Source organism: Hypomesus nipponensis, chromosome 6 (assembly GCF_054491055.1).
Source record: "Hypomesus nipponensis isolate SF chromosome 6, ASM5449105v1, whole genome shotgun sequence".
Taxonomy (NCBI): domain Eukaryota; kingdom Metazoa; phylum Chordata; class Actinopteri; order Osmeriformes; family Osmeridae; genus Hypomesus; species Hypomesus nipponensis.
The window spans coordinates 11,466,232-11,487,925 of NC_140366.1; the positions used below are offsets into that span (position 1 = coordinate 11,466,232).

General features: G+C 50.8%; 1 protein-coding gene across 10 annotated transcripts in view; it reads right to left on the bottom strand.

Moving 5' to 3' along the window:
- The window catches only part of epb41l2 (erythrocyte membrane protein band 4.1-like 2), a 41,409-nt gene that overhangs the window by 15,990 nt on the left and 3,725 nt on the right, over positions 1 to 21,694 (bottom strand). For 8 of the 10 annotated variants that reach the window (XM_084699471.1, XM_084699470.1, XM_084699468.1 and 5 more), the window contains 9 exons: positions 12,423 to 12,964; positions 11,170 to 11,409; positions 6,429 to 6,533; positions 5,718 to 5,760; positions 2,552 to 2,627; positions 1,897 to 2,118; positions 1,588 to 1,675; positions 866 to 1,018; positions 673 to 770 (listed from right to left, as the gene is read on the bottom strand). In XM_084699471.1, the coding sequence (XP_084555597.1) occupies positions 673 to 770; positions 866 to 1,018; positions 1,588 to 1,675; positions 1,897 to 2,118; positions 2,552 to 2,627; positions 5,718 to 5,760; positions 6,429 to 6,533; positions 11,170 to 11,409; positions 12,423 to 12,950 (1,553 nt within the window). In that variant the 5' untranslated portion in view covers positions 12,951 to 12,964. Of the gene's footprint in view, positions 1 to 672; positions 771 to 865; positions 1,019 to 1,587; positions 1,676 to 1,896; positions 2,119 to 2,551; positions 2,628 to 5,717; positions 5,761 to 6,428; positions 6,534 to 11,169; positions 11,410 to 12,422; positions 12,965 to 17,027; positions 17,188 to 21,694 lie in introns of those variants that run through there. The other 2 variants (XM_084699465.1, XM_084699463.1) reach the window with 2 other exon arrangements.

The following is a 21,694-nucleotide window of genomic DNA, read 5'->3' on the forward strand; positions in this document are numbered from 1 at the left end:
GGGGGGGGCATTCTGTTTCATGTCAGACTGGGGGGGGTCAAAATAATTCCTTAGTTAATAATTTGTTACACAGAACTTTATTATATTAAATATTAATCCAAAATGATTCACACCTTCACAAAATTAACAACAAACAAATAATTTCTGAATATGCAGGTAGCAACGCAAGTGCTAAATAAATATTTAACTGGTCGGCTCCATGACGCCAGTAGCTAGCTCCTGAGACTTCGCACCAAAAGAACAAAGGGGAACCTTTAATTAAGACATGTTCATAGCTACCTAGCGAAAAGTAGCCTCAACTTTCCTAGACCTTTAGCTACGGCACTAATGCTGAAGGCTCGCTGATATAGCTGTCTGTCTAGAAAGGCGTATGTATGCTTCGTTGCTAACGTGTGCAGACGTTGTGACGGTGCGTATGTGAGAACGACGCGTGAGTGACAGAGAGACGGAGGGAGAGCAGGGAAAGGAAATGCAGCTGAACGAATACGCTGTGTGTTTTAACCTAAATAGTTTTAGTTTTTTTTTATGTGCCGGCTGGTGTTGATTCTGTGGCGCACCGCCACTAATTAGTCTATGTGTGGGAAACACTGGAGTGGATAAAGCGAGGGCCAGCAAGAGAGAGAAAGAGAGGCTGAGAGAGACATAGGGAGAGACGGAGGGAAGGGCAGTTACCTAAAGAAGGTGTGGTGTTCCACGCAGACCTTCCACACCCTCTTGGCAGCACGGTGGTTGGGGAGCTTGAACCCCACGGTGCTCTCAAACTGCTCCATCTGGAACCCACAGGAGAGGGTGGGGTGACCATGACAACAACAACCTCCCCCCCCCCCCCTTCAACAGCTCCCCCTCCTCCTCCCCTCCTCCCTACCTCTCCGGGGCGGATCTTGATGTAGAAGTTGTTCCTCTTGTAGGAGATCTTGAGGATCTTGGGCCAGGCGAAGCGGTTGATCCTCAGGCGGTCCTTGTAGATCAGCAGCCCGCTGGAACACACACCCAGCATGATGTCCACGCCCTCAGAGTCCTGCCCACACACATACACACACCAGGCAGAGACACATGGTTAGATCAAGGCCCGGAGCAGGGACAGACAGTACTACATCACAGTCCAGAGACAGGCCGGGTTACATTATGGAACAGGCAGTCAATACTAAGTCAGTTAGTCGGATGACATGATATTGTAAAAGGGGTTCGAGTAGCAGCCTTCTAGGCTTGAGAGATAAGTGAGTGTGTGTGTGTGTGTGAGAGAGTGTGTGTGTGTGTGTGAATGTGTGTGAGTGTGCATGTGTGTTAAAAGCAGTGAAATGTATTCTGCTGATGACCAGACAGGCAGGCGCCATTCCAGACACCCATCTTTAATCTCATTATCTAACTCATCTCTCCCAGTCTACACGGTCCTAAAAGCCTGTACAATTATGCTAGCATTTTATAACATGATATGATGCTAGCATGTTATAACATGATATGATGCTAGCATGTTATAACATGATATGATGCTAGCATGTTATAACATGATATGAAGTTAGCACGAGGACAGAACCAGGCCTGGTATGAGGTCATTGGCGAGAGCGGGCGCATGGCTGATGATGTCACCTTGGCATGGTGCAGGTCCACTCCATACATTGAGAGCTTCTTGGCGTTTTCTAGAAACTGGGCGTCGGCCTGCGCTGGCGTCATCCCCCTGGAGAGCAACAAGTGAACAACAACAGATGAAGAGGACAGAAACAAACAGAGCACGGAGACATGCACGCCTGGTCAGCGGCTCCAGTGCTCTGGTCATGACGTGTTCCACACTGGATGCGTCTGATGTCTTTCTGTCGCACTCTCTCTGTGTGTCTGCATGGCTGACCTCTACACTGTGTGTACATGTGTGTACATGTGTTTGTGCACGAGTGTGTTTACCTGTGGGTCTTGTGCAGCTCCACCACCTTCTCCTCCATCTCCTTGCCCTGGGCCGAGCCGAAGGTGAAGTCGCTGACGTAGTCCAGGGGGCGGGACTCGTCGCTGTCATGGTCACCGAGCTCGGCCTGCAGCGAATAAGACCCCAGGAGGGCGTGGGTGACGAAGGAGCAGGGGAGGCGGCCTGACGAGATGTCCTCTCGCAGCTGGAGGCACAGCAGGTATCTGGAGGGCGGACAGAGGGTGAACAGCTGTGGCTGAGTCATGTTATACACCTCCCCGTCCTGGCTTCTACCATGATCGACCATGCATGAGAAACCTGGGGGTGGTATGTGTGTGTGTGTGTATGACATGAGCAGAAAACCCTGCAGTGTCTATCCAGTGTAGCGGCAGCCATCAAGCAGAGCACTTCCACGGCCAATTACACTCTCTGGCCTGGGGCTCTGGGACATCCAGAACAGGATGTGTGTGTATAAGTGTGTGTGTGTGTGTGTGAGAGAGAGTGTGTTCCCCAGTGGGGGTCTGTGTGCCTTATCGACTAGCTGTGTCAGGGTTAATAGATGTATCTGCAGCCAAAGCAAAGACCTCCACTCCTACCCAGAACCAAGGTCACTCAGAGAGAGAGTGTGTGTGTGTGTGTGCAGATGTGTGTGTGTACCTGGTTATATCCTCAGTAAGCTGAGAAGGGTCTGGAGGATAGAACTTGACATTGAAGGAAAACTGCCAGTTGTTGTCTGGAGAGAGAGAGAGAGAGAGAGAGAGAGAGAGAGAGAGAGAGAGAGAGAGAGAGAGAGAGAGAGAGAGAGAGAGAGAGAGAGAGAGAGAGAGAGAGAGAGAGAGAGAGAGAGAGAGAGAGAGAGAGAGAGAGAGAGAGAGAGAGAGAGAGAGAGAGAGAGAGAGAGAGAGAGAGAGAGAGAGAGAGAGAGAGAGAGAGAAAATACATTCCATGTCAGACAGAGTGAGTGACGTGTTAGTAATTATTCACCAGATAGACACGTGGATCAGCTTTGATCTTCACAACTTCTCCAATTGGTCCAGCTGTGCATCGGACAGTCAGACACACACGCACACACACTCTCCCTGGTTTGGTTATATCATTAGAGACGAAATATCTTGCCTGAAGCAGACTTCAACATTTCGCCCCTGTATTCCTCTCTCACCTCACCAACTTCTCTCTCTCTCTTTCTTGCTTCCTCTCTCTTTATTAGCATCACATGACTCGACTTGTGAGATGCCTTAGAGTCAGAACCAACACACACGCACACCTCACCTGTGGAACACACGTTGTGCTAACAGCCCAGGCTGTAACCTTGCAACAATAGACCAGCACAGCTGATCGCTAGGATGATTAAGCGCTTGCGGAGAGGAAGACTGTGAGGATGGATGAAGGCTATCCCTCGTCCTCTGGGACCAGACACAGGAGGTTATGTAACGACCGGACACATGTTTCATGTAAGAGACTCTGGGCTTTACTGGGTTGTCCAGTAGGGTTAGAGGTGGGTCCACATAGATACTGGGTTGTTGTTGATAGGTTTGGTGGAGTGATTTCGGATTGGACACTGGACTCCCTCACGCTCTGTCCTCTCATGTCTGCAGAGCATGAGAATGAGACAGACCATAACACAACTCTGACCTTTCCAGTTTCCATTCAGATAAAAACACATTCACACAAACTCAGTGGGCCTGTTGCCAGGGGATGCGGGAGATAAGTCATTAAGGAGGAATTCCAGAAACAAGCCGCTCCTCCCCTGAACCGAGCCTGTGTGTCCTGATGAGACACTGGGCCCACTGTGCCCCCCCCCCCACCCCACACCCTGAGGACCTGGGGGGTCAGTGAGGCCAGAAAAAGGCTGGTTCTGGTCCACATTAAGAGAGCTGGAATGTGGCCTTGATAGCAGCTGTTCCACATTGTAAGATGTCCTTTAGATCATTCTAGAACAGAGTCTATGTCAATGGACTCATAAAGATCAGAATAGAGCAAAGATTTGACTGTCCTGGAATGATCTGTTCATTACAGATCAGGGCACTCAAGAATGAGACCTTTCTAGAACAGAGACTATGTCATTGGTCTCAGGAAGATCATTCTAGAACAGAAGGGAATGTGTTCATGAGCTCCCAGGATCTATCACGGCCTCCCCTCGTTCTCTCTCAGACACAGGACAGGCAGATAGATGGGCAGACAGACAGGCAGACAGATAGATGGGCAGGCAGACAGACAGCAGGTTTATCTGTCTGTAGGTCTAACACTCCAGCCTCTACACCGCAGCCCTTGACTAACATGAACCAACAATGAGAACACTCATTCAGAGAAAGAAAAATACAAATCTGCTACATTCCTTCTTGCTTCCCTCAATTCCTCCTTTTTTTGTCTCTCTCCAGTCCCTCTTTCTCTACTCCTCCCACTTTCCTTCTCTGTTTAGATCCCTTCTCAACCCTTCCACTCTCTGTCCTTCTCTCTCTGCCCCCCTCATCTCTCTATCCCCCCCCCCTTCCCCTCTTTCTCTCTCTGACGGGATCCACAGTGCTGCCGATTATTTGGAAAATTCCAACCCAGAGACGACATCACAGCAAGACCATTTCCTTTTCTCTCTTCAGTCTGCCCCCAGGAGACCAGATCAGATGTTCTCCAGCCCCCAACTCTGTAACCCTCCAGCCCCCAACTCTGTAACCCTCCAGCCCCCAACTCTGTAACCCTCCAGTCTCCAACTCTGTAACCCTCCAGCCCCCAACTCTGTAACCCTCCAGTCTCCAACTCTGTAACCCTCCAGCCCCCAACTCTGTAACCCTCCAGTCTCCAACTCTGTAACCCTCCAGCCCCCAACTCTGTAACCCTCCAGCCCCCAACTCTGTAACCCTCCAGCCCCCAACTCTGTAACCCTCCAGCCCCCAACTCTGTAACCCTCCAGTCTCCAACTCTGTAACCCTCCAGCCCCCAACTCTGTAACCCTCCAGCCCCCAAATCTGTAACCCTCCAGCCCCCAACTCTGTAACCCTCCAGCCCCCAACTCTGTAACCCTCCAGCCCCCAACTCTGTAACCCTCCAGTCTCCAACTCTGTAACCCTCCAGCCCCCAACTCTGTAACCCTCCAGTCTCCAACTCTGTAACCCTCCAGCCCCCAACTCTGTAACCCTCCAGCCCCCAACTCTGTAACCCTCCAGCCCCCAACTCTGTAACCCTCCAGCCCCCAACTCTGTAACCCTCCAGTCTCCAACTCTGTAACCCTCCAGCCCCCAACTCTGTAACCCTCCAGCCCCCAACTCTGTAACCCTCCAGCCCCCAACTCTGTAACCCTCCAGTCTCCAACTCTGTAACCCTCCAGCCCCCAACTCTGTAACCCTCCAGTCTCCAACTCTGTAACCCTCCAGCCCCCAACTCTGTAACCCTCCAGCCCCCAACTCTGTAACCCTCCAGCCCCCAACGCTGTAACCCTCCAGCCCCCAACTCTGTAACCCTCCAGCCCCCAACTCTGTAACCGTTCAGCCCCCAACTGTAACCCTCCTGCAAACATTTGCATCCTTCCTGCTCTCAATCCCTCTCCCTCCCTCATGATAAAAATGTAAATGGCCTTAGTGGTCGACAAGCCAATAAGAACTCAGCTGGTGAAGCACGCAAACCAATCACAGCTGACATTAAGGTGTTTAGACCAATCAGAGCCGGGCGTGTGAGCCACAGCAGGCATGGATTGGTGGGTGTGAGGTTGGGGCGAATTACAGGGTGGGGAGGTGTAGAGCTCTAATTAGAATGGTATGTAGGGTAATGTAATTGTAGGCATGCACACATACACACATACACACACACACACACACAGAGAGAGAGAACTCACTGCGGATCTGGCGTTTGATCTCCTTGGTAGGGTCCAGCCAGCACTACAGGAAGGAAGCACAAACATGGTGACTTCAACTTTGACAGGTGAAAAACACACACGTTCACATTTGCACTCACAATAAAATGATTTCTAGTTGTTTCTGTTGAGTCGGCATGACTATTGGCAGGTCTTAATATACAAACAGTTTGATTCTGTAAAAGTCTGTATTACAAATGACACTGTGTTGAAAGAGAGAGAAAGACAGAGAAAGGCCAACTTGGGGTGAGAGAAAGTTAAAAGAAAATCTCCAGTCCAGTCCAGCTTCATCCAGTCGAGTCTAGTCCAGCCCAGCCCAGTTTAGTTGAATCCAGTCTCGTGTAGACTAGTTCAGTCCTAACCCTGTGGCCAGCTGCAGCTCTGGCCCTCCTCCAGCAGACAGACATGGCTGTTATTATCACTGTGGCCTACCAATCCTCACTGTAAACACACACCCACAGACACGCACACACAAGTGCAGACACACACAGACCCATTCCACACTTGGCACACCACAAACACGCCGCTCTCCCTTCTTTTCTCTCTCTTTTGACTTCTTCTCTCCTCCCCCTCGGTTGGTTCCTCTGGGTTAGGGCTCCTCTCCACAACAGGGTCATTGGGAGGGTACTGTCTCCTGCCTCAGGTTGACAGATATGAGCAGAACTTATGGTCAGGAGAGGAGCAGGTCTGTACCTTCTGGTCAGCGTTGTCTCTGTAGCTCAGGCCGAAGTAGTCCTTCTCCAGCAGGTTAAGATGCTCACACACCTTGAAGAACAGGAACTGGCCCTTGGCTCGTTTCTGGAGGACAGAGAGAGGAGGGGTCAGAACCTGGTCATAACCTTGGAATTCTGCTTAACTAGCACACCAGCATAGAACATAGCTCAGCCTGAGATGACAGGGGGATTGAGAAAGAGAGAAATAGGAGAGAGTGAGAAAGATGGGCGAGGGAGAACGATAAAGAACACAGAGATGGGAGAAGACAGAGAGAAAGATATATGGAGAGAGGAAGAAAGATCTGTGGGCAAGAAGAAAAAGAGAGATGGGTGGAGGAGAAAAAGAGATGGGGAGAGCAGGAGGCACTTTAACACATCATTCACAGTTATTTTGAACGGCAGAGATGGTAAGGAACACAGTGTTCACCCAAAAGGTGTGTGTTGTGTGTATGTGTGTGTGTCAGGCTAACAGGAGGTAACTGGCTGAAAGTTCCAGTAAACTCTGGAGAATGCACACCCACAGGGCAAGGGAGGGGTGTGAGCTGACATTTACTCTGTAGACGCACACACACACACACACACACACACACATATACACACAGGCACACAGGCATGCACACAAACACGCAAGCACACACACACACACACACACACATATACACAGGCATGCACACAAACACGCAAGCACACACACACACACACACATATACACACAGGCACACAGGCATGCACACAAACACGCAAGCACACACACACATATACACGCACACATACACACACAGGCACACACACACATAGGCACGCACACATGCGGACAGGCTAACAGGCAGACAGAGAGACAGACAGTGTGCCAGTGTAGCAGGCCCGTGGCCTGGGCGCTGGGCAGTATTAGCGGGCGCAGCAGAACTGGACCAGCCTGGTATTACAGGACAATCAGAACAAAAGCCTGTGGATCTGCTGGGCTGGGTCTGGTCCTGATGGTATTTGGGCTGAATGGCAACAGGGACAAAGAAAGAACTGATCTGACCTGACCCCCCCCCCCCCTCCCTCACCACCACCTCCTCCTCAGGGACACATTCCCCAGTCTAGCCTGGAGGGCAATAAACCCCCCCAGTTCTGACCCTGACCTATAGACAGGCTGAAGAGAGGACCCAAGACTGCTTCTCACCAGCCCACTCTGAGATCTGCTCTCTGTCTGACTGTACAATGTTACTAAGGCTCTGGGGTCAAATTCACATTCTATTTGATCTTACCACTAAGAGGTCTCCCAAATAGTAGCCAACAGCTTACTTACTACGCCAACAGTGATTGGCTGATAGAGGATGCGTCTCTATCAGTAGTGTTTTTCAAAGAAGTACAATAGAAGGAGGTATCAGGATGCCAGATTCAAATAAATATGTTAGGTGGCCATAAATAGGCCAAGTCTCGATGATTTATGAAACCAAGAATAATATTCTGAGAAGTCATGTACAAGTTTAGCATCTAAACTTTTGTGAAAAAAAAAAAAAAAAAAGAGTCAAACTTCATGCAAGAACAGCTTTTACTTCTTGCCCAACTTATGCATGGGGAAATATGCCTGCAAAGAAGTTCAACTTTCCCACTTCTGCCGTTTTAGGATTGTTTGTGATTTGGTTTTAGTCACATAGGAGTCCTATTGACTACACCTAACTTTTCAAAGATTTAGGAGCTGGTTTTTAACGTTAAAATGCTTTGAGTAATTCCCAAAGATTTAATAGTCCTAAAACTAGGACTGACACGCCCATTATTTTTGAGTTTCTCCTAAATCAAGTTAGGAGCTGCTTTTAGCTCTAACATGTTTTGGAAAGTCAGTCCCTACTGATCTGCTTGGGTGTTAGTGTGTGTCTTTGTGTGTTAGCGTGATTGGGACTTGTGATAGTTTGTCAACACTATGTTTACACCTTTAGTACACATGCAGACACGAACAAATGCACACACACCCTTCTGACCTGTTTGGATGAGCGAAAATCCACTCACTTAATGGATTGTATTGATCTTATAAAAGCCATGTGCTGTTCCAGGACTGTTGCTGATTGTTGCCGGACTGTTACTGGTTATTGCTAGGCTGTTCGGGTGTAACTAGGCTTGGTAATAGGTGCACTAGGTGCTACACTAGGTGTTAGAGATGGGTGCAGGTGCAGGAAGGGTGTAGCTGGGCTAGATGCTACGCTAAGTTTTAGAGAAGGGTGCAGGTGCAGGAAGGCTGAAGCTAGGCTAGATGCTACGCTAGGTGTTAGAGAAGGGTGCAGGTGCAGGAAGGGTGTAGCTAGGCTAGATGCTACCTTGATGCTATCCTAATTGTTAAAGAAGGATGCAGGTACAGGAAGGGTGTAGCTAGGCTAGATGCTACCTTGATGGTACGCTAATTGTTAGAGAAGGATGCAGGTACAGGAAGGTGTAGTTAGACTATGTGTTACCTAAATGCTATGCTAGGGGTTAGCCTCATTAAGATTCTTCCAGTGGTCCCTGTAACCCAGTGCAGGTTGTTAGTGCTGAGGACCAAGGGCAGCTAAGGATAACACACACACTGTAGTGTGGCTTTATGCTGGATGCAGCACCATAACCAGAGGGACTAGTCTGCAGGGTTACATGGAAAGTAGGTCAGCTGAGATTGCTGGCATTTTACTACTGAGCACACACACAGACAGACACACAGACACACTTCCTCCCAGATGGTGCAGGGTGCTCGGATATGTGAGGTGGTGTGATAGGTGTGGCTCTCTAGGCCAGCTTCATGAGGGGGGGTTGTCCTGGTAACACATTTAGGGATGAATAATGCAGTAGGTCGGGGCAATGGTGCCACACACGTCCACACACACACACACACACCTGGCCAGACCCAGGATAAAAACAACCAGTCAGACTGTGATCACACTGACACTTTCTTTCCTCCTCCTCCTCTCCCTTCTCTGGGGCTGACCCTGGGTCTGGGTCTGGGTCTGGGGTGGAGCTGGAGCTGTGGGGTTAGGGAGGGGAGACTGAGACCGGGTCTGGGGTGGAGCTGTGGGGTTAGGGAGGGGAGACTGAGACCGGGTCTGGGGTGGAGCTGTGGGGTTAGGGAGGGGAGACTGAGACCGGGTCTGGGGTGGAGCTGTGGGGTTAGGGAGGGGAGACTGAGACCGGGTCTGGGGTGGAGCTGTGGGGTTAGGGAGGGGGACAGGCCTCGGGGGACGGGGGTTGGTTTGCTAAAATAAAGTTTCCTCTGTGGAATGCTTTGTTGTTCCCTGTCTGTTTGTGAACGCTCCCATGGCACTGAGAGGGGAGAGAGAGAGAGAGAGAATGAGAGAGAGAATGAGAGAGAGAATGAGAGAGAGAATGAGAGAGAGAGAGAGAGAGAGAGAGAGAGAGAGAGAGAGAGAGAGAGAGAGAAAGAGAGCGAGAGAGAGGGGGGGAAATGGTAAAAGAGCGACGGAGGTATGCAGAGGGAAAATTGGAAGAGAAAAATGGAAAGAAGGAGCAGAAGGGAAAGATGAAGAGATCGATGAAGAGAAAGGACATAACATGCCATTATAAATATGCCCATGGCTTCTGGATGAATTCACTTCAACAATGGCTGATAATGATTCTGAGCCTTACTGAGGAGGACAAAGCAGGGCCTGTTCAAACACCAGAGCAGAACAGAGTATTGTAGAGCAGAGTATTGTAGAGGAGAGTATTATAGAGCAGAGTATTGTAGAGCAGAGTATTGTAGAGGAGAGTATTGTGGAGCAGGGTATTGTAGAGGACAGTATATGTAGAGCAGAGTAGTGTAGAGGAGAGTATAGTAGAGGTATGTATGGTAGAGTACAGCAGAGTAGAGCAGAGGAGAACAGAGAAGAGGAAAACAGAACAGAGGAGAAGAGAGTTAGGCCCAAGTACAGTAGACTAGTGCACAGCAGAGCAGAGCGGTATAAGCAGAGCAGAGCTGTATAAAGTACAGACTAACAGAGTCAGGAATAGAGAATAGAGATGACAGCAGATGCTGCGGGTCTAATCTGACAGGAGGGGGAGGGGGGGGCAGCTCAGTTAGGATCCCCCTTTAATACCCTGGGGGGTACACACCCACCCCTGCACCCCCACCCCACCCGCCACCAGACAACCCCCTGCAGAGCGTGCTCTGCCTTTACCCAGGACATCCCTTCATCACACATCACTGACGAATCAGGAACTGAGGAGGACTTTTGATTACCTCGTTACATCTCCTAGGGAACCAGTATAAACATGGCAAGTATGGAAGTCCCCTCACGCTACACTCCTTCAGCTGAGGACACGACACAGAGAGGTGAGAGGAGGCCAACACCCAGCAGCCACGCCCTCTCAGCCCTCGTCCTGTGCAAAACAACATTATCTAGAATGTGATCTCTCCAATATTGACAGCATGTGTGCATGTGTCCATGTTCTCAATTTCATCAATAAGACATTAGCTGCCACTGGTTCAGCTCCCCCACAGCAGTAACACACACACACACTTCTGACCATTATGCTCCATCACAGGAAGACAATTATGAATCTGACAGCAATAACAATAACAACAACAACGTCACTAATGTAATGTAACCTAGGGCAACGACACAACATCCACAACCACACATCAACATCCACAACCAACATGCTAGTCGCAAGTATTCCAGAAGTTCCAATCACACTCACGAATCCCTTAGTAGCTTGTTCAGCGACGGTAGCTGTGTTGCTGGAGTTGTCTGTGTCCCTAGGCTTCCACTCACCTCCACCTCGCAGGGGAACTGGGTTCCGTCCAGCATCGTCACGTGACACATGGCCACCTTCATCTTCTTGGTGAGCTTGAGAGGAGACTTGAGGATGGAGTGGCCCTCCGGCTTGCAGCTTTTGTCCTCCTCCTTCTTCTCCTCCTTCTCTTCCTCCTCCTTTTCTTGCTCCCCCTCCTCAAGTGGCTTGCTCTCCTCCGCTCCCTTCTCTACACACTCCTCTTTCTCCTCCTTGGCAGGCTGCACACACAAACACAAGGATCAAGAGAGATAAGAGATATAACCGACCTTCAACATGAACAGAGAGCTCCGAGTCACCAGATCTGCAGTAGTTATACTATCAGAACCAAGTCCTTGCTTTGTCCATCCCTCAGTGTGTGTGTGTGTGTGTGTGTGTGTGTGTCTACATGTCTGTGTGGATGTTTTAGTGAGTTGAACCCTCAGAGAGTTCTATCAAAGAACAAGAGTTTCCATTGGCCAGATGTCTGGGGGTGATGATGTCATGGGAGGAGAGGAGGGCGGAGGCCTAACCGGGCCAGGATGATGACCTCAATGCTCAGGATCCCTCTGATCGGGTCACAATACTGACCACCACACATAGCAGCTCAGAGACAGGCTCTGGATGGAAGTCGGATTGGACACATCAGGGCGGGTAAGTAACATGGTGTGTGTGTGTGTGTGTGAGTGAGTGCTTGATGAAGTCACTCTGGATAGGAGCATCTGTTAAGCAGTTATGTTTTATTCATTTCAGCTCAGACTGTTCCAAGATTTAGCAGAAATGGGTTCTACAACCCTAGAACAGCCATCTTCTCTTTCTCTAATGGAGCAGCCATCTTCTCTCCCTCTCTCTCTCTCTAGAAGAGCAGTCATCTTATCGCTCGCTTTAACAGAGGATCCATCTTATGTCTCTAACAGAGCAGGGCCCAGCTTGTCAGTATGAGCTGATAGCTTTTGACCTTGGTGAGAGAGGGAGAGAGAGAGAGAGAGAGAGAGAGAGAGAGAGAGACAGAGAGAGAGAGAGGGAGGAGGTAGAAGAAGAAAGACAGAGAAAGAGAGGGTACGAAATAGAACTGGTCCCACAGGAGGAGGAGTCAGGAATCAGGTCATGTGACTACAAGAACTACAAAATCAGGCGTTCACCGACAGATGACTGACAGCTATATCAGATAGAAAGAGCACAATAGACAGTTTGTGGATGATCAAAAATAGATCAGAATGTTCTAGAATGTGTTTCCATAACAACGGCATAGTACCTGAGTGTCTGCACTGCCTGTGGAGTGGCTCTCCTCCTTCTCTCCTTCCTCTGACTTCACTTCCTCCTTCTCTTCCACTTCCACTCCGTTCACTTCCTGGTTTTCCACTGGGGGTTCTACCGGAGGAGAGGTCTCTCCCACTTCCTGCTCTGCCTCCGCCTTCTCCTCCTCCCCTTCTACTGTGGCCACCCCCCCGTCTGTGGGCGTGGTCTCCAGAGGCGTGGCTTCCTTGGGAGTCACTTGGGTCTGGGACTTCTGCTTCTTAAGCCATGGAGGCAGGAAACGAGAGATTCCCTTCTCCTTCACAGGTCCCTCCTTTTCCTTCTCCTCCTCCTTCTTCTTCTCTGGTGTGGTAGCTTCAGGAGCTTCCGGGGTGGTGTTCTCAGAGGGCGCTGGGACTTCCTGGTTTTCCTGCTCAGGGGCGGGGCTGTCGGTGGATTGGGCGTCAGCTGATGGAGCGGGCTCCTCCCCTTTCTCCTTCTCGGGCTCCTTCTTCACCTCAGTTTCGGATCCCACCTCTGTTGTCATGGCGACCGTTTACACTGGTAAGGGAGGGAGAGAAAGGTTGTGTTACGCTGGATGTGTACATAAACAGATATCACAATAGTCGTATGATAATAGCAGTATCGGGTGCAGCACTAACTGTCTCCTGTTACACTCTACAGAATCCCTTTATGCATCTCCATGGTAACCTGAGAGGTATAGGACATCATTTAACTACTGGAGCAGAGGTGGGAAAACACGAGTGTGTTTTCACACACAGCACGCGCACACAGGCTCAGCCATAGCCAGTCTTCAACCCAAATATCAGTGACACTGCTAGGTCCTCCTGACACTCATTTGCCATGACAACAGGGCTGGGGGTTTGGTCCATCCTCAGTCTCCCTGCTTCAGGTCAGTGTCGCCATGACAACGTCGTCTGAACACAGTTAGGTCACCATGATGAAGTGATACGCCACATGCAAATGAGGATTTCCATGACAAGTGTTGACACTATCAAGCCTGGGTTAGAGACTCACTTTAATTCAACACTCAGTCAACGTGTGTGTGTGTGTATGGGTGTGTGTATGTGGGGTAATGAGAGGATTACACAGCTCCCTAGAGAACTATATTCTGTTTCCATTCAGGGGTCTATTAATAGAGCAAGATTTTCATGCATGAGAGGAGTGGGTGGGAGAGGAGATGAGAGAAAAGAGGATGTGTGTCTGTGCGTCTACTTCCGACAGCCTTCAAACTCCCACCTCAGCCTGTACTGACCACGCCTACACCGTAGCAACATGCTATTGCAACCTCACTCACCCCTAGTAACAGGCTGTCCTAGCTCCACCCACCCAGGCAGCCTAGCACTGCCCAACTTGTGCAACAGACTAATCCCGCGGCTGTAGATGAAACAGCACCAACTGTCACAACCAATCACACTCCAGCTCACAAAATGGCTTCCTATTACAGACCCTGACTCATGCTGACACACCCTCCTCTGTGGCAATATCATTAACCATATCAAACAAACATGCTTAAATAGACACACTCACATACACATAAGCAGAGCGAGACATACACACTCACAAACAAAACAAATATACTGGTGACAGTGGTGTGAGCTTTACAGTGGACAATCCTTTAGTTCAAAATCTCCTGAGATCATGTGACCTGCTTGGGTCATGTGACTGCATTTGTACCTGATAGTTTGTCAGGGTGTAGGTCGTGATCCAGCACCTTCAGCTGATCGTGCCTGTGGGGGTGTGTGGGGGTGTGTTTGTGTTAAGTGATGAGGGACAAGAGATTTGGGATTATCCTTAGTCGGATCAAACACCTTTCAACCCTGCTGTACGCACATGCACACACGTCCACACATGCACGTGCACACACACTTCACAACTACACAGAATTACTGATGACCCCACAACTGTCGATTCAAACCGAGATGTTCTGAGAACAAATGCTCTCCTAAAGAACAAGGAGTCCTTCCTTGTTTTCATCAATGAAAGAGAGAGAGAGAGAGAGAGAGAGAGAGAGAGAGAGAGAGAGAGAGAGAGAGAGAGAGAAAGAGAGAGAGAGAGCGCAGGTCAGAGTTAGTCACGCTCTGCCTTGGCTCTCTCTCAACCAAACATAGGGCAGCCTCTCCCTCTCTCTTTTTCTCTCCCTAACCTTCTGTCACCCCCTCCCATGGCCCCTTCTCTCTTTTTCTCCTCTATCTCTCTCTCTCCTCTCTCTCTCTGCTCAGTCTCCTCCCACCTCCTCTCCCTCCAGTTCCCACAGCGCTCCAGGACAATAGGACTACCATGCTCTCACAGTCTCTCACTGGCTAGAAAACACTCCTCCAGCCTGTGTGTGTGACTGTGCATGTGTGTGTATGTGTGTGTGTGTGTGTGAAGGGACTGGGAATGGACATTTCCATGCCCCTGTTCTCTGTAGCCAACAGTACCCCCCCCCCCCTCCCGTCAGTCTATGTAGGTTAGGCTATAAAGTGAAGTGTTTTTGTGTGAGTGTGTGTGAATGTTTATTGGGTGTCCTCTCTATGTACGGTATAAGTGAAATGTTTATGAGGCTGGTTACGTAAGGCTGTTGTACCATCTGTAGCCTATCCCACTAGCTTCCTGCTTGATAAGGAATCTCCAGCTTATACAATCCTCATCCTCTCCAACAGCACCCTGCCCTGGGTGCTGTCCCCTCCCCTCATCTTCTCCAACAGCACCCTGCCCTGGGTGCTGTCCCCTCTCCCCTCATCCTCTCCAACAGCACCCTGCTCTGGGTGCTGTTCCCTCTCCCCTCATCATCTCCAACAGCACCCTGCCCTGGGTGCTGTCCCCTCTCCCCTCATCCTCTCCAACAGCACCCTGCTCTGGGTGCTGTCCCCTCCCCTCATCTTCTCCAACAGCACCCTGCCCTGGGTGCTGTCCCCTCTCCCCTCATCCTCTCCAACAGCACCCTGCTCTGGGTACTGTCCCCTCTCCCCTCATCATCTCCAACAGCACCCTGCCCTGGGTGCTGTCCCCTCTCCCCTCATCCTCTCCAACAGCACCCTGCTCTGGGTACTGTCCCCTCTCCCCTCATCCTCTCCGACAGCACCCTGCTCTGGGTGCTGTCCCCTCTCCCCTCATCGTCTCCGACAGCACCCTGCTCTGGGTGCTGTTCCCTCTCCCCTAATCATCTCCGACAGCACCCTGCCCTGGGTGCTGTTCCCTCTCCCCTCATCATCTCCGACAGCACCCTGCTCTGGGTGCTGTCCCCTCTCCCCTCATCCCTCCAAGGCCACCCCGTGCTGGGATACACTTTCTCAACACCTTCTCACACTGTTGTTTTTAAGCCTACTGGGCCTAATTAAACTACTGTCTACCCAGTCTCCTTCCGCTGGCAATGAACCTGTCTCCTGCTAAGTGATGGATGACTACGCGAGCTCACAAGCATTGCGGTAACTGAGGGGATGGCTATGGTAAACAACATGCACTAGTTTGCATAGCTAGCTCCTCTAGTTAGCACTCCAGCTTATTAGCTCTTCAAGTTAATATAGTTAGGTCCTGCATACAGCACAGATTGCTTCTAGAGCACACATGGCTAGTTCCTAGAGTTAGCATAGCTAGGTTCTTTAACACACACACACCTAAGTCTGGATATTGCCTGCTTGGTGAGAACTCGCAAGGGAGTAGAGAGGGCTTGTTTTTCTAACCGTCTGTGTGTGTGTGTCTGTGAGTTGTTTTGCTAGCTCTCTGTGTGTGTGTGTGTGTGTGTGTGTGTGTGTGTGTGTGTATGTGTGTGTGTGTGTGTGTGTGTGTGCATGTGTGCATGTGTCTCTCTTCTAAAGGATCCACTACAGACAATCTCTACCCCACCCGGCACAACCTAATAAAAACACAAACACGCACACATCAGAGATATCACTAGATTAGTTGTATGTGTGTGCGTGCAAGCTAAAGTACAGGGTAAACATAATTCACAGCAACACCACACGTGTAATCCTGTCTGCATGCACACACACACACTTACAGATGAAAGGCATGCAGTGAGTGAGCTGTCACCTGAAACAGGCCACATAAAACAGCCATAACCTGACAATGACACGCCATAAAGAGGCAGCGAGCACACCCTCGTCACACTGCTGGTGGAGTTCCACTGAGCACCAGCTCCCCTCACCAGCTCCCAGTCTACAGACCACTGTTGGACAATATGGATCCAAACATTACTGAACTTTATCAAATCATATATAAATCTGTGGCCCCTGTTGCTTTAGAGAACGCTACAGCCAGGTCTACAGTCTCTCCCCTATCTCTCTCTCCATCTCTCAAACAAGAGAAGAAGACAGGCACCTTATTCAACACCTATTGAAATCAGCTGACAACACATTCTGTAATATATAACATAATCACATTTGACATAAAACCCATGAGCCAATCTTAAAAACAGACAGGCAACTACACAGAAGAACAGCTAGACAGGCAGGCAGCTAGACAGGCAGGCAGCTAGACAGGCGGACAAGCAGACAGACAGGCAGCTAGACAGACAAGCAGCTGGGGCCTGTCTGTGTGAAGGGCTCTGGTCCGACTAGCTCAGTGATCCTGCAGCCCTAGCCCTTCTTGCTGCTATTCTATGTCTGTGTCGGAGACATACCTTACCGTGATCTCTCTCCCCCTGCCGCTCGGTCTTGTCCTCCACAACCTTCCCTCTTCACCTCTCCTTCCTGCTCTCCCTCTCCCCCCCTCCTCTCTCTCCTGCACTCGCTCAGCCTCCTGCTGTTTTACACACTGTCATTACCACTCTGTCTCTCTACAGCCCTGCAGAATGAGGCCAGGGCCAAGAGAGAGCGAGGGGAAGGGAGGAGAGACTGGTGGAGATGGGAGAGGGGATTGTGAGAAAGAGAGGGATGAAAAAATAGTTCAATAGAGACAGTGAGAGAGAGAGAGAGAGAGAGAGAGAGAGAGAGAGAGAGAGAGAGAGGGGGGGGAGGAGAAGAAGGAGAAGAAGAAGAAAAACGTGAGAATCAGGGGAGTGAATGAGGGCTACGGAAAAAGGGGCATAGAGGTATGATGAAAGAGAACGGGAGAGGGAGAGAGGAAAGAGAGGAGAGGAAGAGGAGAGGAGGAGCAGCCGATCCCTACAGCTTGTGAATGTGCCTAGACATGGTACAGCCACACTCCAGATGAGGCTGGTGGTGGCTTCAAAGCACAGGACGCTCATTCATTCATGACCTGGGCCAATCCTCCTGGTCTAGTCAGAGAGCAAGACCCCCGCCCCCTTACAGACCACTGCTGTCCGGGTTTTAGAGGGCGTTGCTAAGCAACCTCAAGTCCCTGGTGGAGCATGTGGTTACCTGGGCGATGGGATCTAGAGGAAGAGGAGGAGGAGCAGGCCAGCCTTACTGCTGTTGCTGTTGGTACAACCTAGTTTATACTACTAAACCTACATGGTGGGTTTACAGGATCACTCGCTGACAGTGCGATGCCTGGTAGTGTTGATATACTGTGCAGGAGCATAAGTAAAGCAGGAGGTTAAGTGGTCACTGTTTACTGGTCTGTTACACAAAGTGATGCTTTTTCTAATGGCCTACTGTCAGTCAACAGTACATCCTCCCCAGAACTCTTACAAAACCAACCATGACCATAACCCCAAACGTTTAGAATACTGGTCCTTAAAACCCTTTACTTAAATCCCAACTTTCCTAAACTATCCCCACACTGGCCTCCCCTCCCCCTAGCTAACCCTGCATGGCAGCTTGCTGAGGTCATGTAGAGGGTGCTGTTACCATGTTAACATGCTCACATTCTGTTGGTCTCCGAAATGACTCTCATAGGCCCCATTCATTGCTGTGGCAACAGGCTCCACCCCGTGTGATGACCTCTGACCTGCAGTCAGCAGTCAGGATCTCCGGACCCTGCACCCCCACCAGACACCCACCGTAGGACACCATGACACCAAGAACTGTCTGTGCTGGCCATGGGAGAGATGTGTGGTGGGATCAGGTCAGCCTGTGTCTGTCTGTGTGTGTGTGTGTGTGTGTGTGTGTGTGTATGGGGGGTGGGGGGGTTAAAGGGAGGGTCTGAGTGAAGATGATGTCATGCTTGGTGCTTCAGTTGACGGGCGGTTCCCTGTTCTCTCTCCGCTGAGTTAGAACCCCCCCTGGGAGAACATCACAGCTGGGTTCTAGTTTGAACCCTGACCGGTATCGCCTGGCTCCAACCCCACCTTAAGCCCAATGGGGGCTCTGGTTCTGGTCCAACTCTGGGCTGGACCTCAAAATGCCTCAGCTCTCTGGGGACAAGGAGGGGAGGGATGGAGACAGACAGAGATGTGGAGAAAAACACAGAGAGAGAGGCCTGCTTGACCAGAACTCCAGGTGAACCAACTAGCCCTAGTCAACTACTAACCACACCCAGGCAGGAAGGGGAGCATTGAGGGATAGAGAGAGCTATGGAGGACGGGGCGGTGGGGAGGGAGAGCGGGGGGGGGGGGGGGGGGGGGGTTGTGGGTCGATTTCTAATGGCCTCTCGCTACACAGATGCAAAGCTGTTCCCTTGGTAACAGGAGCTACAAGACTCACATCCCTATACAGTTCAAACAGCCTCCGTCCAAAACAAACAAACCTAACAACAAAACAAAAAGAACACCGCATGAACCTTCACTAAAGCGGCTGTTTGGCTTCATGTTTGATCAGACAAAAGATGGAGAAATTCAAAGAGCTTTTGATACCTGTCCTGTCCTCCCAGTTGTCTTTAGACAGAGAGACCCGCCCTTTCATACCCCAGTCCACACAGCTACACAGCAGAGATAGATAGAAAGAGAAGAAGGAAGAAAGAATGAAGAATGAAGGACAGCGTGAAGAATGAAGAGACGGAGGGTGGGAGGAAGATTGATAGAACATGAGAAAGAGAGAGATGGAGGTAGCAGAACAATCCAGTAGCGGAAACTACTATAAAACAGCCTTTATTACTGAAGAGTATATTTGTGTGTGTCCGTGTGTGTGTGCACATTAGGGGCATAGAAGGGACATATATTATTGATTATAATAGATATTATTATCAGCCAGTACAATGACAGTGGACATGTGTGTGTGTCCCAACCAATTAGAGATCAGTTATCCTGGTATCAGCCACTCACTGCCCCCCCAGACCCCTGGGGAAACAGGAAGTCCTGCCACACAGTGACACGCTTCATCCTTCCCTTTCAGGCCCCTCATTTCCTCCTCTATCTCCTCTCCTCTCTCCCTAATCCCTGTCATCCATCCTCTCCCTCCCTCTCTGTCGCTCCCTCTAGTAGTAACACTGAGCCTCTTTGTCTAAATCACTTCAAAACAAGGGCTTGTTGCTCACACCAAACATCCCTTATCCATGAGAGGAGGACAGGAGAGGAGGAGGACAGGAGAGGAGGAGGACAGGAGAGCAGGGAGAGGAGAGAGAACAGGAGGAGGACAGGAGAGGAGAGGAGAGGAGAGAGAACAGGAGGAGGACAGGAGAGGAGAGGAGAGGAGAGAGAACAGGAGGAGGACAGGAGAGGAGGGAGAGGAGAGGGGGAAGAGGACAGGAGGAGGACAGGAGAGGAGAGGGGGAAGAGGACAGGAGGAGGACAGGAGAGGAGAGGGGGAAGAGAACAGGAGGAGGACAGGAGAGGAGAGGGGGAAGAGAACAGGAGGAGGACAGGAGAGGAGAGGAGAGGAGAGGGGGAAGAGGACAGGAGGAGGATGGGAGAGGAGAGAGGACAGGAGAGCAGGGAGAGGAGAGAGAACAGGAGGAGGACAGGAGAGGAGAGGGGGAAGAGGACAGGAGGAGGACAGGAGAGGAGAGGGGGAAGAGGACAGGAGGAGGACAGGAGAGGAGAGGGGGAAGAGGACAGGAGGAGGACAGGAGAGGAGAGAGAACAGGAGGAGGACAGGAGAGGAGAGGGGGAAGAGGACAGGAGAGCAGGGAGAGGAGAGAGAACAGGAGGAGGACAGGAGAGGAGAGGGGGAAGAGGACAGGAGGAGGATGGGAGAGGAGAGAGAACAGGAGGAGGACAGGAGAGGAGAGGGGGAAGAGGACAGGAGGAGGATGGGAGAGGAGAGAGAACAGGAGGAGGACAGGAGAGGAGAGGGGGAAGAGGACAGGAGGAGGATGGGAGAGGAGAGAGAACAGGAGGAGGACAGGAGAGGAGAGGGGGAAGAGGACAGGAGAGCAGGGAGAGGAGAGAGAACAGGAGGAGGACAGGAGAGGAGAGGGGGAAGAGGACAGGAGGAGGATGGGAGAGGAGAGAGAACAGGAGGAGGACAGGAGAGGAGAGGGGGAAGAGGACAGGAGGAGGACAGGAGAGGAGAGAGAACAGGAGGAGGACAGGAGAGGAGAGGGGGAGAGGACAGGAGGAGGACAGGAGAGGAGAGAGAACAGGAGGAGGACAGGAGAGGAGAGGGGGGAGAGGACAGGAGAGGGGGGAGCGGAGAGGAGGGAGAGGAGGACAGGAGAGGGTTAGTCCCACTGTTGCTACTCCACTAACCAATCAGAGAATGAAGAAACCATCTTGTTGACACAGCTTGAGTTGAAGGGAATTATCCCCCCCACACCCACACACACAGAATAGTATGACCTTCCAATAGAGAAACCCATCTCTGCAGACAGGGTCACCTGATTTTCTAACGGTCCTGCATACTGTCCTGCCTGGTCTAGTCTATCCTACCTGGTCCAGTCTGTCCACCTGGTCCAGTCTGTCCTATCTGGTCCAGTCTATCCTACCTGGTCCAGTCTGTCCACCTGGTCCAGTCTGTCCTATCTGGTCCAGTCTATCCTACCTGGTCCAGTCTGTCCACCTGGTCCAGTCTGTCCTATCTGGTCCAGTCTATCCTACCTGGTCCAGTCTGTCCTATCTGGTCCAGTCTATCCTACTTCGTCCAGTCTATCCTACCTGGTCCAGTCTGTCCACCTGGTCCAGTCTGTCCTATCTGGTCCAGTCTATCCTACTTCGTCCAGTCTATCCTACCTGGTCCAGTCTGTCCTACCTGGTCCAGTCTATCTTGCCTGGTCCAGTCTGCCTGTGCTGTTCCTGCTACCCTGCCTGGCACATGACCTGGTAAATAAAATAATCTGTTTTTCACTGGGTCGGATGCCCAGCCAAATCAGGCTCCCAAATTAGTGCCACATTCCCTTTCTGCTGTTATCTGTCTTCTACTCTCACTGTGAGATCCCTGCCAACCAACCCCCTCCTCCACCAGAAGCAAGTCCCTGACAGTGTGTGTGTGTGTGAGTGTGTGTGTGTGTGTGTGTGTGTGTGTGTGTGTGTGTGTGTGTGTGTGTGTGTGTGTGTGTGTGTGTGTGTGC